The 17,785-nt window shown below is 52.8% G+C and overlaps 2 protein-coding genes across 6 annotated transcripts; both read right to left on the reverse strand.

Annotated features, from left to right (window-relative positions):
* Nucleotides 1-3,190: 3,190 nt before the first annotated feature.
* Nucleotides 3,191-7,933, reverse strand: FAM174C (family with sequence similarity 174 member C). 2 transcript variants are annotated; one of them, XM_071451753.1, is made up of 3 exons: nucleotides 7,614-7,933; nucleotides 6,844-6,960; nucleotides 3,191-6,246 (listed from the first exon to the last, which is right to left on the reverse strand). In XM_071451753.1, the coding sequence occupies exons 1-3, from the start codon at nucleotides 7,865-7,867 to the stop codon at nucleotides 6,243-6,245; spliced, it is 375 nt and encodes a 124-aa protein (XP_071307854.1). In that variant the 5' UTR covers nucleotides 7,868-7,933; the 3' UTR covers nucleotides 3,191-6,242. The 2 variants fall into 2 exon arrangements, with proteins under 2 accessions (XP_071307854.1, XP_071307853.1); XM_071451752.1 differs by lacking the exon at nucleotides 3,191-6,246 and having other exon boundaries at nucleotides 6,840-7,005.
* A 1,691-nt stretch (nucleotides 7,934-9,624) lies between these two features.
* CIRBP (cold inducible RNA binding protein) lies at nucleotides 9,625-14,306 on the reverse strand. 4 transcript variants are annotated; one of them, XR_011683118.1, is made up of 8 exons: nucleotides 14,151-14,306; nucleotides 13,390-13,498; nucleotides 13,188-13,294; nucleotides 12,596-12,734; nucleotides 12,420-12,504; nucleotides 12,250-12,314; nucleotides 9,900-9,995; nucleotides 9,625-9,763 (listed from the first exon to the last, which is right to left on the reverse strand). XR_011683118.1 is itself a non-coding variant. In XM_071451749.1 (7 exons), exons 2-7 carry the CDS (start codon nucleotides 13,490-13,492, stop codon nucleotides 11,880-11,882), a joined length of 516 nt encoding a protein of 171 aa, XP_071307850.1. In that variant the 5' UTR covers nucleotides 13,493-13,498; nucleotides 14,151-14,306; the 3' UTR covers nucleotides 11,133-11,879. The 4 variants fall into 4 exon arrangements, 2 of the variants coding, with proteins under 2 accessions (XP_071307850.1, XP_071307849.1); XR_011683117.1 differs by having other exon boundaries at nucleotides 9,900-9,998; XM_071451749.1 differs by lacking the exons at nucleotides 9,625-9,763; nucleotides 9,900-9,995 and adding an exon at nucleotides 11,133-11,896.
* Nucleotides 14,307-17,785: the final 3,479 nt, after the last annotated feature.

Genomic DNA, 17,785 nt, shown 5'->3' on the forward strand with positions numbered 1-17,785 from the left:
GAGCCACCCAGTGAGTGTATGAGCAATAAATGGGGCAAAATTTGTGACACCTTCCCCTGACCACACTCATCTGCTCACCCATCCAGGGCTTGGCCCCAGTGAGAGCCCAGCGTGTTCATGGGGACAACCCGCGACCCAGAGAGCTGCCCATGGAGAAAATCCCAGGATAGTTTGGGTAGGAAGGACCTTAAAGCTTATTCATTTCCACCTCCTGCCATGGGCAGGCACACCTTCCACTAGATCAGGTTCTTCCACACCCCATCCAAACCTGGCCTTGGTTAATGCCACCTAAAAAACCCTAAGGTTCATTTGGTACTGGAGAAATCCAATGACAAAGAAGTCCAAAATCCATGAATGGAGTATCCTTTCTATATTCTAAATTTCTAAAATATTTCTAAATTTCTAAAATATCCTTTCTATATTCTAAATTTCTATATTCTAAAATATTCTTTATTTTTCTCTTTTTCCTCCTTGGGTTGCTGGAGGCATTTGGACCATCTCTTCTCCCAGACAGTGACCAGAAAAAAAAATCACACACAGACTGCTGTCACACATAAAAATACCAAAAATAAACCCCCAAAAACCCACCAAAAAAAAAAAAAAAACCAAAAAAAAAAAAAAAACTAAAAACTAAAAAAACCCCAACTTTAGACACAAACCCTCATTAAAAGCAGGGGACAGTGAGTGAGAGAGGAGAGAGAAGAGCTCAGCAGTGCTCCCTCCCCGGGCTGTGCCGCAGAGGTGATTTCGCACTCCACGGAGCGCGGCGTGAGGAGCCGCAGCAACAAACAGGCTCTGGAATCAAAAGAGCTCCCTGGCACTCCACCGGCCCCGCAGCTCCCATTCCAGGGAAGGAAATTTGCATCCAAAGCATCAAGAGCACTTTACCTCGAGTTTAAAATAAATTCCGAGCAGATCCATGCCGCCAGCTTGTGTTTGTGACTGGAATCCCAGCCAGCGCCAGCCGGAGCCTGGCCCCGTTGAGAGCTCGGGAAGAGGGGATGGCACAGAGCAGGGAACAGGGATGAGGGTAGGACAGCACAGCTGCAGCTGGTCCAGCACCAAGGGCCACAGCAATTAGTGCTAATTGGGGTAACAGCCCCCTGAGCCTGAAAAGGAACAAGCACTCGGTTCACATCCTGTGGCAGCTCCCAGCACCGCACGCAGATGGAGCTTGGAAGCACAGAATCGTGGAATTTTTTTGGAAAAGACCCCTGAGATCATGAAGTCCCAGCACTGCCAAGGGCACCATTAAACCATGTCCCAGGTGCCACACCCGGGGGTCTTCTGAACACTTCCAGGGATGGTGACACCACTACTGCCCTGGGCAGCCTGGGCCAGGCTGGATCCCTTCCTTTTGAGGAAGGAATTTTCTCTCATATCCAATCTAACTGGACATGGTGATGGTGTCCTGCCCATGCTGCTGCACAGGGAATGCTGTTAGTTCATTAGCACTGCAGTTCATTTGGCCCAGGAAAGCTGGGGTGCCCCCAGGGCGCTGCTGTTCATGTCTGTGCTGGAGCCAGTGGCATCACTCCATCAAACCAGGGCATCCTGGAACCTTGCAAGCCCAGAATCATAAAAATCTTTCCCAAACAAGTCCTGACAGGGCCAGGTGGAACCTGGTTCAAGTGGAGCCAGGGCAAGACCCTGCCCTGCTCCTGAGACACTCCCCTGAGAGAGAAACCCCAACAGCTCCCCAGGAGCCACCCCAAAACCTGCTGCTCCCCCAAAGAGACACAACCCCCAAAGGGCCCTTCCAGCTCATCCCAGACAGCTGCTGCAAGAAGCAGATTTGCCTTTCAAGGCACCAGGATTGATTTGCAGCTTCCCCAGGTGCCGGCAGTGCCCTGGCAGCTGCAAGTCTGGTCTGTGAGTGCCACCTACAGGGACCCCCTGTGCCCCAGCTCCTGGTGTGCCCTGACCCCCTGTACCCCAGTTCCTGGTGTGCCCTGACCCCCTGTGCCCCAGTTCCTGCTGTGCCCCAACCCCGCTGCCCCCCAGGACCCCACCAGTAACGAGGGGAAATCGTGGAGCAAACAAAACCCTCTCAGCTGCTCCAGGACATGGGGACACGGGAAGGGTGGCAGAGGGGGACAGGGGGAACGTGGCTTCTGTTTTCTCAGTGCCACCAATGCACACAGTCAGATGAGAAGCAGGTGTGAGTCAGGGAACGCCCTTGGGTTTGTTCTGGAATGAATTCCTTGCAGGGAGGAGCCAGGACATTCCCATTTCAGCCTGGAGGAGACTCAGGGGAGACTCCCAAGGGGCAGCTCCCATCTCTGCTCTCGGGGACAAGGGGCAGGAGCTGAGGGAAGGGCTGGAGCTGAGTCAGGGGAGGCTTAGGGTTGGATATTACTGAAAGATTCTTCCCTTTGAGGTGGGCACTGCCCAGGCTCCCCAGCCCCAAGGCTGCCAGAGCTCCAGGAGCAGTTTAGAAGAACTTCCAGTTTGGACACTGCTCTCAGGGATGGACAGATTGGAGTTGTTGGGGTGTCTGTGCACCCCATCAAGTTGGACTCGATGATCCCTGTGGGTCCCTCCCAACTCAGGAGGTTCTGTGATCCAGGGAACAGCATCTCCTCCCTCACTTCCAAACAAGCACAATGGAATTTGGTTCTGCTGCTGTGGAGAGGCTGGAATTGGCCTCACAGGGACTTTATTTGGTCCTCTGTACAATAAAAGGGACTAATGTGAGAACAGGGAGAAAGGAGGAGACTTCAGAAAACTGAAACCAACCCAGAGATGATTGGAGAATCACAGAGTCACTGAATGGTTTGAAAGGGACCTTAAAGCTCACCCATGGGCAGGGACACCTTCCATAGACCAGGTGGCTCCAAGCTCAATCCAACCTGGGCTTGGACACTTCCAGACAGGACACAAGGTGAGCAGCAGCCCTGGGAGCACAGTGGCACTGCCCTGTGAGCAGGGGGAAAACCCCAAGGACCCCATAAATCCATGATCTCACCAGAGCAGCCTCATCCCACGGGCTCAGCAGCCCATGCACACAGCGGGGAGGGATGGGTGGGCTGGAATTCTTTATTCCAGTGGCTCCAGGTACAAGGGAGGGGATGCTGCAATGACAAGAAAACCATGGATCAATACCATGGCCAGCAGCTGTTTAAAGACAGATCAGCAGTTCCAGAAGGGCAAAACATGAGCTGCTCCTTGGGGAGTTCAGACAACAATGTACTCAAGTGCTGTTTATTGACTACCACCACAGGCACAGACCCTGGCAGGGCTGCAGGTCCCATCCCAGGCACAGAACAAAACCACCAGAGTTGATCTCACCCCGCTCCCATGGATCCCATTAACCCTGCCCAGTAGGTTTGGGCAGCCCAGTATCAGCAGCAGAGCATCCCAAAAAGCCTCCAAGGTAACAGAGGGATTATGTAAACTTTGGAAAATTGGCTTAATTGAGAGCAGAGTGTTGTAGTCAGTCACGATGCACACAGTGGTGACTGTCACAGGTCGTGGTCCATCAGCTCCTTTGGGTGGGATGAGCAGGAATCCTGCAGACCAACAGGCACAGGGAACCTCCACCAACACCTTGATTCATCCAGGAGAAATAAAAGTGCAGCAGTGGCTGCTGAGGGCCTCAGCCTGCCCAGGACCAGGCACTGGTGGGTCTGTTTGCATTCCTGTGTTTAGCCTGAAAAACAACTGGAAATCTACTGGAAGATCCAACTGGGGCAAAGAGACCTAAAACACAGGTATCAAATACACATGGAGGAACTGAAAGAGTAATGGAACACCTGAACTGCTCCTTTGTGGAAATGTCATGTGAGGTGCTCAAAGCTGCTGTTTTATTTGCAGGATCCACCCCAAACCCCCCTGGCCTGGTCCTGCTCGCATTACAGGAAGTGCCAGATCCAGCTGATTCTTCCTGGAGAAATGGGATCATGCTGAGCACCCCAAGGAGTCTCAGATCTGTCCCTTGGGTTTCTTCTCTTAGAAAAGATCTCCAAGGACTCAGAGCAGAGCAGGGATGAAATGTCACGGCCTGCAAAGGGCAAATCCTGATGCCAACTGCTGCTGATGGGGAGGATGGAAACAGCTTCACAGGGTCCCTGATTACAGCTCCAACCTGTCTTCAGCCCACAAGCAGGACAAGTGACAGCCCCACAAGCACCTTTGTACCCTGCACCCTTTAAAGGTGGCCAGCAAGACTCTGAAGACATGGAAGTGGTGTAGAAATTCCAGGTTGGCACCTCAATTTCCCTACACAGCACAGCCCAAGCACCTCATCACCTGCTCCACACATTTCCCTGCTCAAACACAAACATCTGTTCCAGCCAAAACTAATTCCAGCAGATTTATTTTCAAGGCAAGACCTATTGCTTGAGGTTCCCTCTGATCTGAATAATTCAACATTAAACAAACGCTCCAATCCTGTGAGGTGAGGAAACTTGAGAACTGCAAACCCCACCTGCCCAACAAGAGGGGAGCCTAAGGAATGCTCAGGAGCATCACTCCAGGTGAAGGAAGGATGAGGAATGTGTTGTACAAACACTGAGCATGGCAGTGGATTGGGACAGTCAGGCTCCAAGAGCACAAGGAACAACTTTTCAGAGGGAATAAAAGAGCCAGGGAATGACCAGCACATGCAGCCCTGCAGGATGAAGAAAGATCCTCACAGAGCTCCAACCATCCCCAGGGAAGCTGCAGCCGGGTGGAGCCATCCCAGCGATTCCCACATGGAACCTCTGCCTGCTCCCATCTGCCACAAAGCAGGGAACACCCAAAATAGGTGTGAAATGACCCAAAGGACAGGAAAACAGGGCACATGCAACCACTGTGTGCACATGGCAATGTTATTAAAAAAATAGATATGTGTGTATTTTAAAATCCTTGGTGCACATGCGAGACAGAGCTGCCACGGGGGGTGGGATTTCTCCAGGAAACCTCACCTGCCCTGGACAGACCAACGTGGCTGCTTGCACAGGGTCACAGCACTCCCTCAGCAGATTCTGCAGCATCTGCCAGCCCCCAGCCTCCCCCTGATCACGATCAGCACATCCCTGTCCCTTCCTCAAGAGTCACCGGTGCCCCTGATCCACAGGGGATGGGCAGTCCAAAGGAAAGGAGCCAGACATCCTAAAGATTCACCCTAAAGGTAAATATCCTCATTTTTCACCCTAAAGGTGCCACAGGGACCCTCCCTGCCCGCAGGGCAAATCCCTCGGGTTCTCCAAACAAAGGCACTGCCAGCTTGGGGGGAAGTGGGATTTAAGGATGTGCTGCCAGTTTTCAAGGAAAGGCCACAGACAGAAGCATTAGTGAGCAGTTTTCACCCATTCAGCAGCAAATCCACCCAACAACCACCTCCTGACACATTCAGCTTTGGTCCTACACAATCAGATCCCAAATATCCACTGTAACAATGGGCTGCAGGAAAGATGCCAGCTGAGTAGCAGCCAAGGGAATGAAACTCCAGGGTCCTTGAGAGGAGAGAACTCATCCAGGGCTGCCCTGAATCACAGTCAAGAGGAGTTGGGGTCCCCCTTTTCCAGTCATCAGCTGCTCCAAGGCACTCCCTGGCTCACATCTGGCTCTTCCTCAGGTATCCAGAGCTTGGCAGATGTCACAGGTGTCCCTGGTGAGCTCACAGCTGGGGCTGGGCAGAGTCCAGGCATTCCCAGCCCTTTTGGAGAAAGATTCCTTTGGGTTTTGGCCCCTTTCATTTCTGTAAACCCGTGAATGACCTGGATAATCCCAGTAATTGCCGATCCTGCAAAATGTAACTCGTTTAACTCCTTCCCAAAGCTGCTCTGTCTGAGCTATCACCCTCCCACCCCCGTTTGTGTGACAGAGCCAGAGCTCTCACAGCTCCTCCCAGAAGCTAATTACAGAGACACTTCCCAAAGAAGTAACCTGATATTGCATGAAGGAAAGAGGATCGGCCTGGAGAAGGAATCTGATGTTTCCAGGGCAAGGAGAGAGGGATATGAGGCACAGGGGCAGCTCTCAGGCTTAGATTTCAGGTGCTGAAAATCATCCCAAGAGCATCTCCTTTACCTCAGCCCTTCCCCGTGCAGTGAACAGCTCCCATCTTTCCCCAGAAATGTCCCCAAGAATGCACGTGAAGAAAACAGGTTTGGTCCCCTCTCCCCTGCCCCAGCTATGGAAGGGCTCAGACTGTTAGTTAAGTCATTGTAAGCAGATATAAAACTTGAGCACTAAGGATTCCACTGGGATTGGACCCTCCATCATTCCAGGCAGCCAGTGCCACTGGTCCCGAGTCATCTGGAAAAAAAAAGAGACACCCAAAATCAGGGGGAGCTGAGGTGATGTTCCTTGAGGTGACATTCCTCCTCAGCTTAAAACAACCTCCCCAGAAATCAAACTGGTGGGATGTGAACACAATGCTGGGAAAGCAGGAATGGATATATCCCTGTGAGACTGGGAGTTGGAACTGTGATGAGACCTGGAAGCAATTCCTAAAAATGAAAAAAGAAAACACAAAACAAACCAGGAATTTTGCTGGGAAAACAGGAATGCATATCCTGATGGGACTGGGAGTTTGAATTGTGATAGGAGTTGGAAGCAATTCCTCCCTGTCTAACACAGGGAGGCCCAGACTGGGCACAGGGGCTCTCCCAACAGCTCTGTGACCCCACAGTAGTGTCCAAATAACCCTGTCAGTGAGACTTTTCCTGGGCCAGAAAACGAGGAAAAGTGAGATAAATCCGTGTGCCAACACAGAGACCACACACAGGCGTTTTAATTTATGCAGATCTGGTTGTAGGAGCTGTGCCAGAGCTCCCACAGCTTTGGGAAAGGAGCCTCAGCCCCTTGTGAGGAAAAGAGCAACACAAAAAAACACACAAAATGCTCCCTCACCGCCTCAGGTTCCGGCTTTCAAACACGGTGTCCTCGTCACTGTCGAGGGAGCCCAGCTCGATGTTCTCATCCTGGTTCGACAGCAGCCCGTACTTCTTCCTCTGGGGCTTCTTCAACCTGAAATGAGTTTTGGGCTCGTTTCTGGGACCCTCGGACCTGGGGCTGAGGGACACGGAGAGCACAGTGAGTGAGCCGCTGTCCCCACCCAGCGGGTGGTTTTAGCGGAGATGGTTTAGCGCTAATTACCTCGGGTAATTAACAGTGTGAGGGATTTACAGCGACGTTTTGGACTCGCTGCCAAAGGGATGCGCTGGGGAGGCAGAGCCCCGGCTGGCAGAGGGAGGGAGGGAGGGGAATTCAGGGAAAATGGGCACAAACCCAGGGAATAGGAGCGGAATTGGGGCAGGCAAGGGACAAGGGATACCGTGACCGGCTTCGGGGGACCCAGAGCAAGACCGGGACGGGCAGGGGGGACAGGGACCGGGACAACCGGGACAAGCAAGGGCACTGCCACAAGCAACGCGGACTGGGTCCAGGACCAGGACAATCAGGGTGACATCCCCGACCAGGGGGAACCAGGACTAGAAGGGTAGAGAACCCCAGAACCGGGACAAGCTGGGACACAGCCCGGGATAACGGGAACAGGAACCGGGACCAGCAGGGACACAGCCCCGGGTCAAGGGACACCAGAATGGGGACAAGAGCAGGAGCGGGAGCAGCAGAACATGGATACAGCCGCGCTCGGGTGCCTGTCCCCGCTTTGCACTCACCGGAACGCCCGCAGCATGAAGTAGAAGGCGGCCAGCGCCGACAGAGCGCTCAGCACATAAACAGCGCGCCTCAGCACCGGCAGCCCCGACCCCACCGACAGCCCCGGCCCGGACTCGTGCTCCGTTCCCGACTGCGTCTCGTTCCGTGTGACCGCCCGCGGCGGCTCCGTGCTGTTCCCCGGGTTGGGACCGGCGGTGTGGCCGAGGTGCGGGACGAGGAGGAGGAAGAGGAGGAGGAGGAGGAGGCGCGGCATGGCCGGGCCGGGGCGGCGGAGCGGGAGTGGCGGCCGCAGGAAGGCGCCGGGACGGTGCGCGCGGCTCAGGCCCCGCCCGGGCCCCGCGGAACCGCTCGCGGGTTCCGGGGCTGTGCCGTTCCGGGCCGGCCGTGACCCGCTCACGGAGCCGCCGCGGGGCTCCGACATTTTGCCCTCAGGGTTGTTGTTGTTTGCCCTCGGGAGCTGCGTGCCCCTGGGCGAGGCCGCCATTTCTCCCTCACTGCAACACCCCGTCCGCCACAGACGCCATTTTCCGCTCAGGGTCATCCTTACTCTCTCAGGGCTGCCATTGCCCTTTCAGGGCTCTCATTCCTCCCTCAGAGCCGCCATTTCCCCCTCAGGATTCTCCCTCCCCCCTCAAGGCCACCATTTTTCCCCGAGGGTCATCATTTCTCCCTCAGTGTCACCACTTCCCCCTCATAGCAGGACCTTCTCCCCCAGAGCCGCCATTTCCCCCTCAGGGTTCTCCTTCTCCTTTCAGGGCGGCCATTCCCGCCCCATGGTGAACACAGCTGGAAACAGAAGCATTTTGAGCATTTCGAGAATTTCTATCCCCCATTTTTACTCTCTGCAGACACTTCGGGCTGAACAGGGCTCAGTCACTGCTGGGCAGGGCTCAGGCCCTTCAGCCCTGCTCCACTTCCCCATTTTTCCTCAGGGAATGGCTTAAGCTGCCTGGACACACAGGGCTTACTTTAAAAAAAGGGCATTTTGGTTAAAACTGGGTCACCCGAGCTCACGTCAGACCCACGGCACCCAGACACCTTCCCGATGACGCCACTGGGTTCCACATCCAGCCCCTGGCTCCAGTGATTCCCTCACCCATCCCAACAAGACATCATTAACTCAATGGCATAATTAGCAATGCCAAAAATAACAGCACCTTCAACCAGGCTATTTTTGCACCTGTTCATTATTTCTGCCTGCGTCTAAGCATCCTATTTAGGAAGGTCTTACAAAGCATTATTTGTAAGTATTTTCAGCCTGAATTCATTTCAGCCTCACCTGACTGCATTTTTATCAGCAAAGACTTCACACACTCCTCAGCTTTCATTATATTTCATATCCTCCTGCATTAACATGCAAAAAATCCTCACTGGTGAATTGCTCAATTCAACCCCCAGAAGTGTGTCATGGCTGATTGCTTTTTTTAAATGCTGTTCACTTAGATAATTTGAAAGAGGTTAAAGGAGGAAAAGTAGGTTTTGTGAAGTGAGCTCAATAATCCCCTCCTGCAGGCAGGAATGTCTGGAGACTCCTATCAGTGGAAAATGGGGAACTGATGGCTCTTGGGCAGCAAGTCCTCAGGGCTCCTGAATGAGCCCATCACCAAATTCTGAGTTTATCAGTTAAAAAAAAAATGGGTAGAAAAGGGCAGGATGAAGCAATCAGCTCTTAACACAAAAAAAAAAAAAAGGGCAGGAGCAGCTGAGATCATCAAAAACTCTCACTGCTCTCACCCTGCAATCTCCTGCCAGAAACACATTCAGAGTGTCAGCCTCTCCCAGCATAATTATATTAATCCTCCTCATCACCGAGCTGCCACATTTTTGGGATTTAACTCACAACAAGACTTCATATGTCCCATGAGGATCACACATCAGTCTGCTTGGAGCAGAGTGTGTGCACCTCCAAGCACCACAGTGGCAGTTGGCTCTGTGCTCTGAACTGGGCTGTGCACCAGACAAATACTTTTGCCAAAAACATACTGTTTCCCACAAAAAGTACCACAGAGATTTGTTTTTTCCACATTTCAGTGTTTTATTCTGTCTTGACTGATTTGGTTCATGTAAAAATGAGCAACACCACTGCTTTGAGCTCTTCATCTCCGCACTCCAGTGTCTGTCCTTCTGTCCTCTCTGACGCGTCTCAGTGCTGAAACGAAACGGACACAAGAGAATTGGAAGGTGGATAAAGATACAGGAATGGAAGAGGGTTACTGTAGCAACTTAGGGATAAGGAACAGGGACACTGCTAAAGGAAAAAATCCTCAGGAAAGGGATGTTATTACCTGGTTGGCAAACTTGCTGCAGCATCCCTGGAACGCAGCAGCTCTGGTCGCTCAGGATCCGCTGGGCCTCCGAAGCGTGTGCCGGGTCCCTTCAGCCTGCTAAAGCAGAGAGGCATTAACAAGAGCCCAGGGCAGAGGCTGCTCTTGCCCCCAACCTCCCCACACAGCTCACAGCGCACGAGGGTCTCACAAGCCATCGCTGAACCCATCACACCACAAAGCACAGTCTGGGAAAACTGTTCCGGGCCGGCTGCTGCCCGTGCTCAGCCAGCCCATGGATTGGATCCCCTAAGCAGAGAGTTAACACTTGGACATGGCTGCTTAGGAAGTGTGGGCCATGGGAAAAAGTTAATGGCAACAAGTAGGATGGCAAAGAAAGCTACAATTAAAGTGAGCAACTTAATGAAGTCTAGGAAGAGTCTCAATAGATGAACACATATCGAGTCAGGGAGTTCGTTCCAATCTTGCTTCTGTACCTACAGCAAGACACGGCTGCATGCCCAACTCTGATCTGTGGAACTCAAGGTGTGCCACAAGCCAAAGGTTGCATACGGCATGGGTTAACGTTTTTCCAGCAGCTGACCAAAATTGTCAAAAGGAATATTTCACAGGTACATTAGACTTTCAAATGAGCTCTCAACAAGAGGAAGGATGCGGACATGAGCAAAAGGAGTTACCTCGAATTACAGGACTATTTCCACATATGAACTAGCCAAGAGAGCAGCTCTCGTCTCAGAGGTTTCTGTTGGAGGCACAACACTTCTTTTCTCCAAGGACACTGCAGTTTCCATTTGCTAGCAAAGAATTCTTAGAACTTGTAAGCAATGACACAGCTAAGCTAAGCCCGGCATTCCCCTACATCGCACACGCGCTCGGCACGCAGGGAACAGCCCAGGGACTACAGCACTTGGCTCTTTTCTACAGGTCCCAGTGTAGCCTACAGCAGCTTTGCAGGAAACATCCATTATCCTTCCTAACACTCCAACTGCACTTCGCTCCTAGCACGCCCTCAGGTTTGTACTTCCAGCCTCTACAGACAAGTTTTGACTACGTTATGTGAAATTTCTTGGCCAATTCAGATGTCAAGACCGATTTTAGGATTAAAATTCCAGCAGCCGGGCAATCGTCCGACCAGCTCTACCACTGTCCCTAATCTCCTCCTCTCGCTTCCAAGACTGTTCTTCATCTCCAAAGGTTGTGTTGTGCAATGAAATGTAAATGTCAGGAGCAGAGTTCATTTCAGACGGTCTTTTAATAGGCTTCGTAAAGCCAAAGAAAACTGTATACAGGAATCCTTTACCACTTCAAATACAACAGCAATGGAATATGCATATTTCTTCCAGTAAAAAAGGACAATATAAATAAACATTTTCAAGAACCTCTTTATGGTAAGTTTGCAAGTCTAGTTCTGGGTCATTTACATCATTACAACAGTAAAAATACCGTTATGCGGGTTGAACATACAAGCACGTTTCTCTTTAGATATATCAAGGTGGTTTGCCTTCCAACGGAACCCAAGCTGCATTCCTACCTTGCTACACTAAAGGAATGTTACAAAAGACGAAGGTAATGCACTTGAAAAAAAAAAAAAAAGAAGAAAAAAAAGTCCACAGCTTGTTCAGCTTCTAGTGAACATTGGTACAAGGTCCTTGCTAGCTCAAAAGAAACTGAATTGGGGCCCCAACTTAAAAAAAAACAACCAAAAACGAACACCTTGGCTCATTCATGGAGGATAAAATAAAATCTGAAGTGCTTTCAAAAAAGATTAAAACCACTTGAAAGCAGAGCTTTCTCCAAGACAGTCTAATCAGACAGTCTCGTCTCAGAAGCTGCCAGGCTGTGTATGACAAGATCAGAACTGATAATACTACAAAAGTGAAAATACAAGTAGATGTACTACACAATAACCATTTCAGCGAAGCTCCAAAAATCTTTATAAATACAGCCATTGGAAGGACGATCTTGAGTCAGGAAGGATTTTTACTCGTTGTGTGTAGCTGAGGACAAGAAGCAGGCACAATTGTAAAGGCACTGAAGCAAAGACAAGTTCCAGCATTTTACTCCCTTTGCATTATTCCAAGGCTACGGCTACTTGGCTACTGAGATCCCCCACCCGCGGGTCAGTGCGTTAGGGCAGCCGAGTTTGGGCTCCTGGAACACCTTTTTTTTTTTTTTTTTAAACACTTGCTTTGCCTTAGATCCGAGCAACTCCTGCACATGCATTAAATTAGAATCTCCCGGCACCACCACGTCCACAGCCTGAGCCTGCCCCAGCTGCAGGCTCAGGCTCAGCAGGTTCAGAGCTCCTACAGCACACGGACTCAGCGCTCCCGCTCGAAGCGGCACTTACCGTAACTGTCATAGCTGTCTCTGTAGGAGCCTCCTGAGTTCCTGTCTCCATAGCCACCTTGACTCCTGCAGGACAAACAGAACTCGCTTTACAGCTGCTCAACTCCTTCTCTGCTGCTTTGAGCCCCACCACAGCCTCCCCACCATCCCTGCTGCTGGCAGAGCCCTTACCTGCTATTATAGTAGTCTCTGGAGCCGTTATAGCCTCCGCTTCTGGAATCAAATCTGCTGCCGCCATAGCCTCTGTCTCCACCTCCTTGGAAAGACAAGGAAATGAGGTTTTTCAACCATTCTGACAAGTGAGACCCCCCCCATGCAGACATTATGAGTGAGCCCCATGCACTCACCTCTGGAGAAGCCACGGCCCCGGCCTCGGCCCCCGCGGAAGAAGCCCCGGCCCCCTGAAGACCCCCCTCTGTAGCCACGGGATCTGTTCTCTGAGGACTTCCCAGCCTGGTCAACTCGGATCTGACGCCCATCTACAGACTAAAACACAACCACGGTTAGCCAAACCGAAATATTTAAATAGAAAGCACACGTAGAACGAGTTGCACGCCTTCATAGTTGGCTGAGCAGTGCCAGGAGTCGCTGCTTGTGAAATAAACAAACGTCTCTTCCATGCCACAATTAAATCAAGTGGGCAAAAAACCTGATATATTAAGAAATACTATTATAATATTATATATTACACACAGAAATGCCTATAAAGTCATATCTCAGTCATCCAGAATCCATAATGGAACTTTATAGTTTTATTCCTAGTACATATATATGTTCTTTTACATATCAATTCATATAACCAGACTTTTTACATCCATATCATCTCATCTAAGATACTGGCATTTATCTGTTTTTCCACACAGCCTGAACAGCAGCACACCTCTAATTCTCTTCCTCCACACTATAGGAAATAAAGAATCAACTCTAGGGCCTCCTCACCTTTCCATTCATTGCCATCATTGCATCTTTTGCATCATCGATATTTTCAAAAGTAACAAAGCCAAAACCTCTGGATCTCTGAGTCTCTCTGTCTTTCACCACCACGACTGTGAAAAGGAGAGATAGGAAACGAAAACCAATCAGCACCAGGGAAATTTAACAGACTTGGGGAAACTATCCCATCGTGGCTCTGCAGTCTCACCTTCAGAAATCTGTCCGTATTTAGAGAAGACTTGCTCCAATGACTGCTCATTGGTGTCGAAACTGAGCCCGCCGACAAAGAGCTTTCCCTCATCTGATGCCATTCTGACCTGCCAAACCAACAGAACCGAGTCAGCGACTCAAAAAACCCACACAATCCCCAAGAGGTCTAAAACAATAAATCCTTCTAACGCCACCTATAACAACACCAATGTGATCTCACACTGCCGGACGCCTTATGCGGTCCTCCAGCCTTACAAGGGGGTCTCCATCAGGGACGGCGGGAGCGAGGGCCCAAATAGGACTCCGCGAGGCTCAGGGCCAAGGGCAGGGGAGCAGCATTGGGACCGGGCCCCGGTAGAACCCGCGGCCGGGTCGGGTCCCGCCAACCCCCGGTGGGACCCCTGGTACCGGCCCCTCCGTGCCCAGGGCGCATGCGCGCCCGCATCGCCCCCTACCGGCCTGCCCTGGGCAGCGCCGCCCGCCGCCCCCTCCCTCCCGCCCGCCATTTTGCACGGCCGAGGCCCGTCGCCATTTTGTTTCCGCGCACGCCTTTCCCCCGCCGCGGCCCCTTCCCCGACACGGTACAAAGCGGCCCGCTCCGCTGTGCCCCCCGTGCCCGCAGAGGGCACCGATCGGCGGGCCGGGAGCCGCGGCCCAGCCTCCCGCGGGACCCGGCCCTCTGCCCCTGGGACACGGCTCCGCTCACTGCGGACCGCCCGGCCCGGTGCGGTCGCGGCCGCCCCGCGCGACTGCGCTCACCGATAGCCGGGCAGTGCGAGGTCCACACAACACTTCAAAGCTTCAGCGAAATGTACGGCGAGCCTGGCGGGGCGGCGCCTTATAAACGCCCGCGCCTCATCCCGCCTATCTTATGAATATGCAGATGAACCCCGCTGCAAGGAGGGGCGACACGTCACCAAAGCGCTGCCGCCGCTGCACCACCTGATTGGGCGGGATTTTATTAATATTAATGAACCACGGCGGGGGCGAAGGTAGGGGCGCGCAAACAAAACCACGGCGTGGCCCCACCCCCTCCACCCACGCGGGGGCGGGGCGCGACGGACGGCGCCCATTGGCTGCGCGCGCGGAGGCGGGCGGGAGCGCCCCTGTGAGAGGGAAGGAAGTGGAGGTCGCTGATTGGGCAGGGGGCGCGGCCGCCCCGCCCCTCTGGCGAAAGGGGCGTGTCCAGCCTGGCCCAGTTTCGCGCCCTTCTCGCACTGCGGCGGCGGCCACAGACAAAGGGCCCCCTCAGGGGCCGCCGCCATCTTGGGTGCCGAGCGCTGCCCCCGGCCGGGGTCCGGCGGCTCCTCCCGCTGCGGCCCGTACGGTCACCGCCCCGCTCAGGAAACCCGTCCTGTCCCCGCAAACTGACCGCCCTTCTCTTTGTCCCGTGGGGAATGATCCCTCCTTGCAGTGTTGTCCGATATGCACTTGGGATATGATGGTGAGAAGTAGTTAAAGCAACAAAGTTTTCTTTAAAAATAAAAGTCTTTGTTCAACCTGTTTTGCCAAAGAATGAAGTCTTTAAAAGTCCATCCTGAGGTTTGACAAAGGTGAGAATGCCTTCAGCAGTAAAAACTTTGTGTTGAAAGAGAAAACTGGCAAAGCCAAAGACACGTCTTATCGAGAGGCTACACAGTTTTGAAAGGCCTCAAAATAAAAACGGCCAGTGTTTCATACAATAATTACAATCTCATGTAGAAAAGTGTTTGGAAACATTGGAGGGGAAGAGATGCACGTGAATAAATAGATTGGAGAGGAGGAGATGGATGGGAGGGAATAGCAGTGTGCAGGAAACGGGAAGGAAACATGGCAAGGCTGTCACTGTGTGTGTCCTGTGTCCAAGGACAGGACTGGACACATCAGGGGTCACTCTGTGTGTCCCCTGTCCCAGGCAGGACCAGACACCTTTGCTCTGCCTCCAGAAACTCCTTGTAATTCACGCTGCAGTTCGCAGACGGGGTTTGCAGCCACTGGCCACCTTTCTTCCTTCCGTCCTTCCTTCCTTCCCAATATTTCCAGTCTGAGCCAGGCTGCACAGAACAAAATCACCAGAGTACAGAAATCACCACTATTTGGTGACCGATTTCCAAACCAGGCACTGAGACTGAGGAAAAACAAACCACGGGGAGATGCAAAGCAACCTGCCCGTGATTGCTCTGTCAAGCAGTGATCACCCATTCCCTGCCTCCCAGAGCGTGGAAATCAGGCTTCTCCTCCCTGATTTGTTGTGATCCCTTTGGGATCTGCAGGAAAAGGGCAGTTTGTACATGGGTAATACAGTAATTACAAAACCCAGGGGCACCACATCTGTGGTTTTTCTGAGCTCACAGGGCCACAGGGACAGAATGCTGCCACCAAAGTGCTCAAAAGCACTTAAAAACACCCAATATTGATGACACACCAGGCCAATATTATTATTTTCCTACCATGAAAAAATTTACTCACTTTCCTAGGCCTGGAGGAGGGAGCAGACATGTCTGCTGTTACTGCAAATTGATTTTTGCCCTTCAAGAGAGGAAAAGATTCCAGCCCTGCAATCACAGGCACAGCATTTCAATTAAATTAGAGACCCATTAACGTGAGCGTTCCTGGTCTGTGATGAGGGTGGATAAAGTGACCTTGATGCACGGAGCCATTTTCCAGCCTGAGATACTGGACAGTCAACACCAGCCCTGCTGCAAACCTCGAGGGACAAACGAACACTGGGATTCACTGGGATTTGACTCCACACAAAGCCAGGCACGTCGGGTGTTGTGAAGATAGCACTGAGAATCTTTGCTGCTTCGGGGGAATTTGAGTCCCAGCAGGATGAAGGGCTGCTGGGAGCAGAGGAGCTCCTGTGACATGGAATGGCGAGCACAGCCCCGCTTGGTTGTGTCCCAAAAGTGTGATTTCCATCTCCCTGGGGCGTGTTGGTGCCTTTGCTTTGACAGTGAGAGTCACCAGTGACACCAGGTGAGAGCTGCACCAAGTGGACACTGTGTGCTGCTGCCAGGAGGGTTCAGTGCTCCAGATCAGGGCATCAGACATGGCATCAGCTGTGGATTTGACAAATCCTCGTGGGTATTCCATGATCAGGCTGCACACAGGGGCTGCAGCTGCCCCGTGTCACCAGCCCAAGGGGCTCAGGGGCATCCCTGCATGTCCCACAGGCTGGGAGCAGTGCTGGGAGCAGCCGGGCAGGCAGTTTGCACCTGTCATTAGGGCAGTTAATCAAGCACTGAAACAGCCCAGGATTCACCTCCTGCAGCAGAAGGGACCTGGCCAGGGGTCCCAAAAAGGCAACACCACGTAGGAGACGCAGAGATCACTCCTGTGTGAGTTCCAGACCTGAGCACCCATGGGTGTTTCCCCTGGCTGAGCCCTAATTTCAATCACCTGGATCTGGCTGTGAGCAGGGCTGAGTGACCCAATTTGGCAAAAGTGCCAGCACTTCCTTAGGGAGTGCAAATATCCGCTCTGGAGTGGAGCTGTTTGTGTGCTCAGGTGCAGCCATGGGAAATCATGAATCACCAGAGGCTGGAGGGACCTCAGGGATCACCTGGAGCTGATTCAAGCAATCCCCCCACACATGACTGATGTTTTTATCACCTATTTTTTACAGCTTCCAAGGGCAGAGGTTGTAGGTCCCAACATCCTGTTAATGATTTCCTGGAAGTTCTGCCTGTCCAGCAGCACAGCAGGGATGGTGCCACATGGAAATGCCGTGGAGGAGCAGTGACAGGAGGAGTCCTGCCTTCACCCCGTGCCACTCCCACACCAACATGAGCCTCTCTCCTGCCTCCAGCACATCCCACACCCAGGCAGCTCGGCCTTCTCTGGGGGTGCCCACCCTGCCGTGGTGTTTGTAGGGACCTTTCCCAATCCCTGCACTCAGAGAATCGCCCAGAGCCGCGCAGCAGCTGAGCCCAAACCTGCTCGGCAGCCCCGGCACCTTCTGGGGAGCCAAGGGCAGCCCCTGCCCCGGGCACTACTCTGATGAGGTTCCCAAATCACCCAGCAGCTCCTCCGGGCCAGGGCTGGGATGGGAGCGCTCAGGGGAGGGCAGGACGGGGCAGTGGGTGCCACATCTCCTCCTCCTCTGGTGCTGTGCCTTACCCGGGGCTGGGAGCGAACAAAGCCCTGCAGGCACCCCCCTTCCCCCTGCATTCCTGCTCCTGAGCCTGGCAAAGCCCCTGGGAGCGTCCCCCCTGCTGCAGGCACAGCGCTGGGGGAGCTCTGCACGCCCCAGCACATCCTGCAGGGCGCAAGAGCCGCCTCCCCTGCCTTTGTTTTTGCTGGGATTGCAGGAAAGGAGGGAACGTGAGGCCGGACCGGAGCAGAGCTCATGGCTGAGCCTCCACCCCATCCAACACCAAGCATCTGGCTCCTTCCTGGTTTTCCCTGCAAGA

This window comes from Agelaius tricolor, unplaced genomic scaffold (assembly GCF_023055355.1).
Source record: "Agelaius tricolor isolate 1412-34295 unplaced genomic scaffold, bAgeTri1.0.p SCAF_33, whole genome shotgun sequence".
NCBI lineage: Eukaryota > Metazoa > Chordata > Aves > Passeriformes > Icteridae > Agelaius > Agelaius tricolor.

Excerpts from the sequence above, each read along its gene's own strand:
- FAM174C (XM_071451752.1), bottom strand. The coding sequence starts at position 7,867 with ATGCCGCGCCTCCTCCTCCTCCTCCTCTTCCTCCTCCTCGTCCCGCAC. Across the intron at positions 7,006-7,613 it reads TTCATGCTGCGGGCGTTCCG|CCCCAGGTCCGAGGGTCCCA; the intron begins GTGAGTGCAAAG and ends CGTGTCCCTCAG.
- CIRBP (XM_071451748.1), bottom strand. The coding sequence starts at position 13,492 with ATGGCATCAGATGAGGGAAAGCTCTTTGTCGGCGGGCTCAGTTTCGAC. Across the intron at positions 13,295-13,389 it reads ATACGGACAGATTTCTGAAG|TCGTGGTGGTGAAAGACAGA; the intron begins GTGAGACTGCAG and ends TCCTTTTCACAG. Across the intron at positions 12,315-12,419 it reads AGAGACTACTATAATAGCAG|GAGTCAAGGTGGCTATGGAG; the intron begins GTAAGGGCTCTG and ends TTTGTCCTGCAG.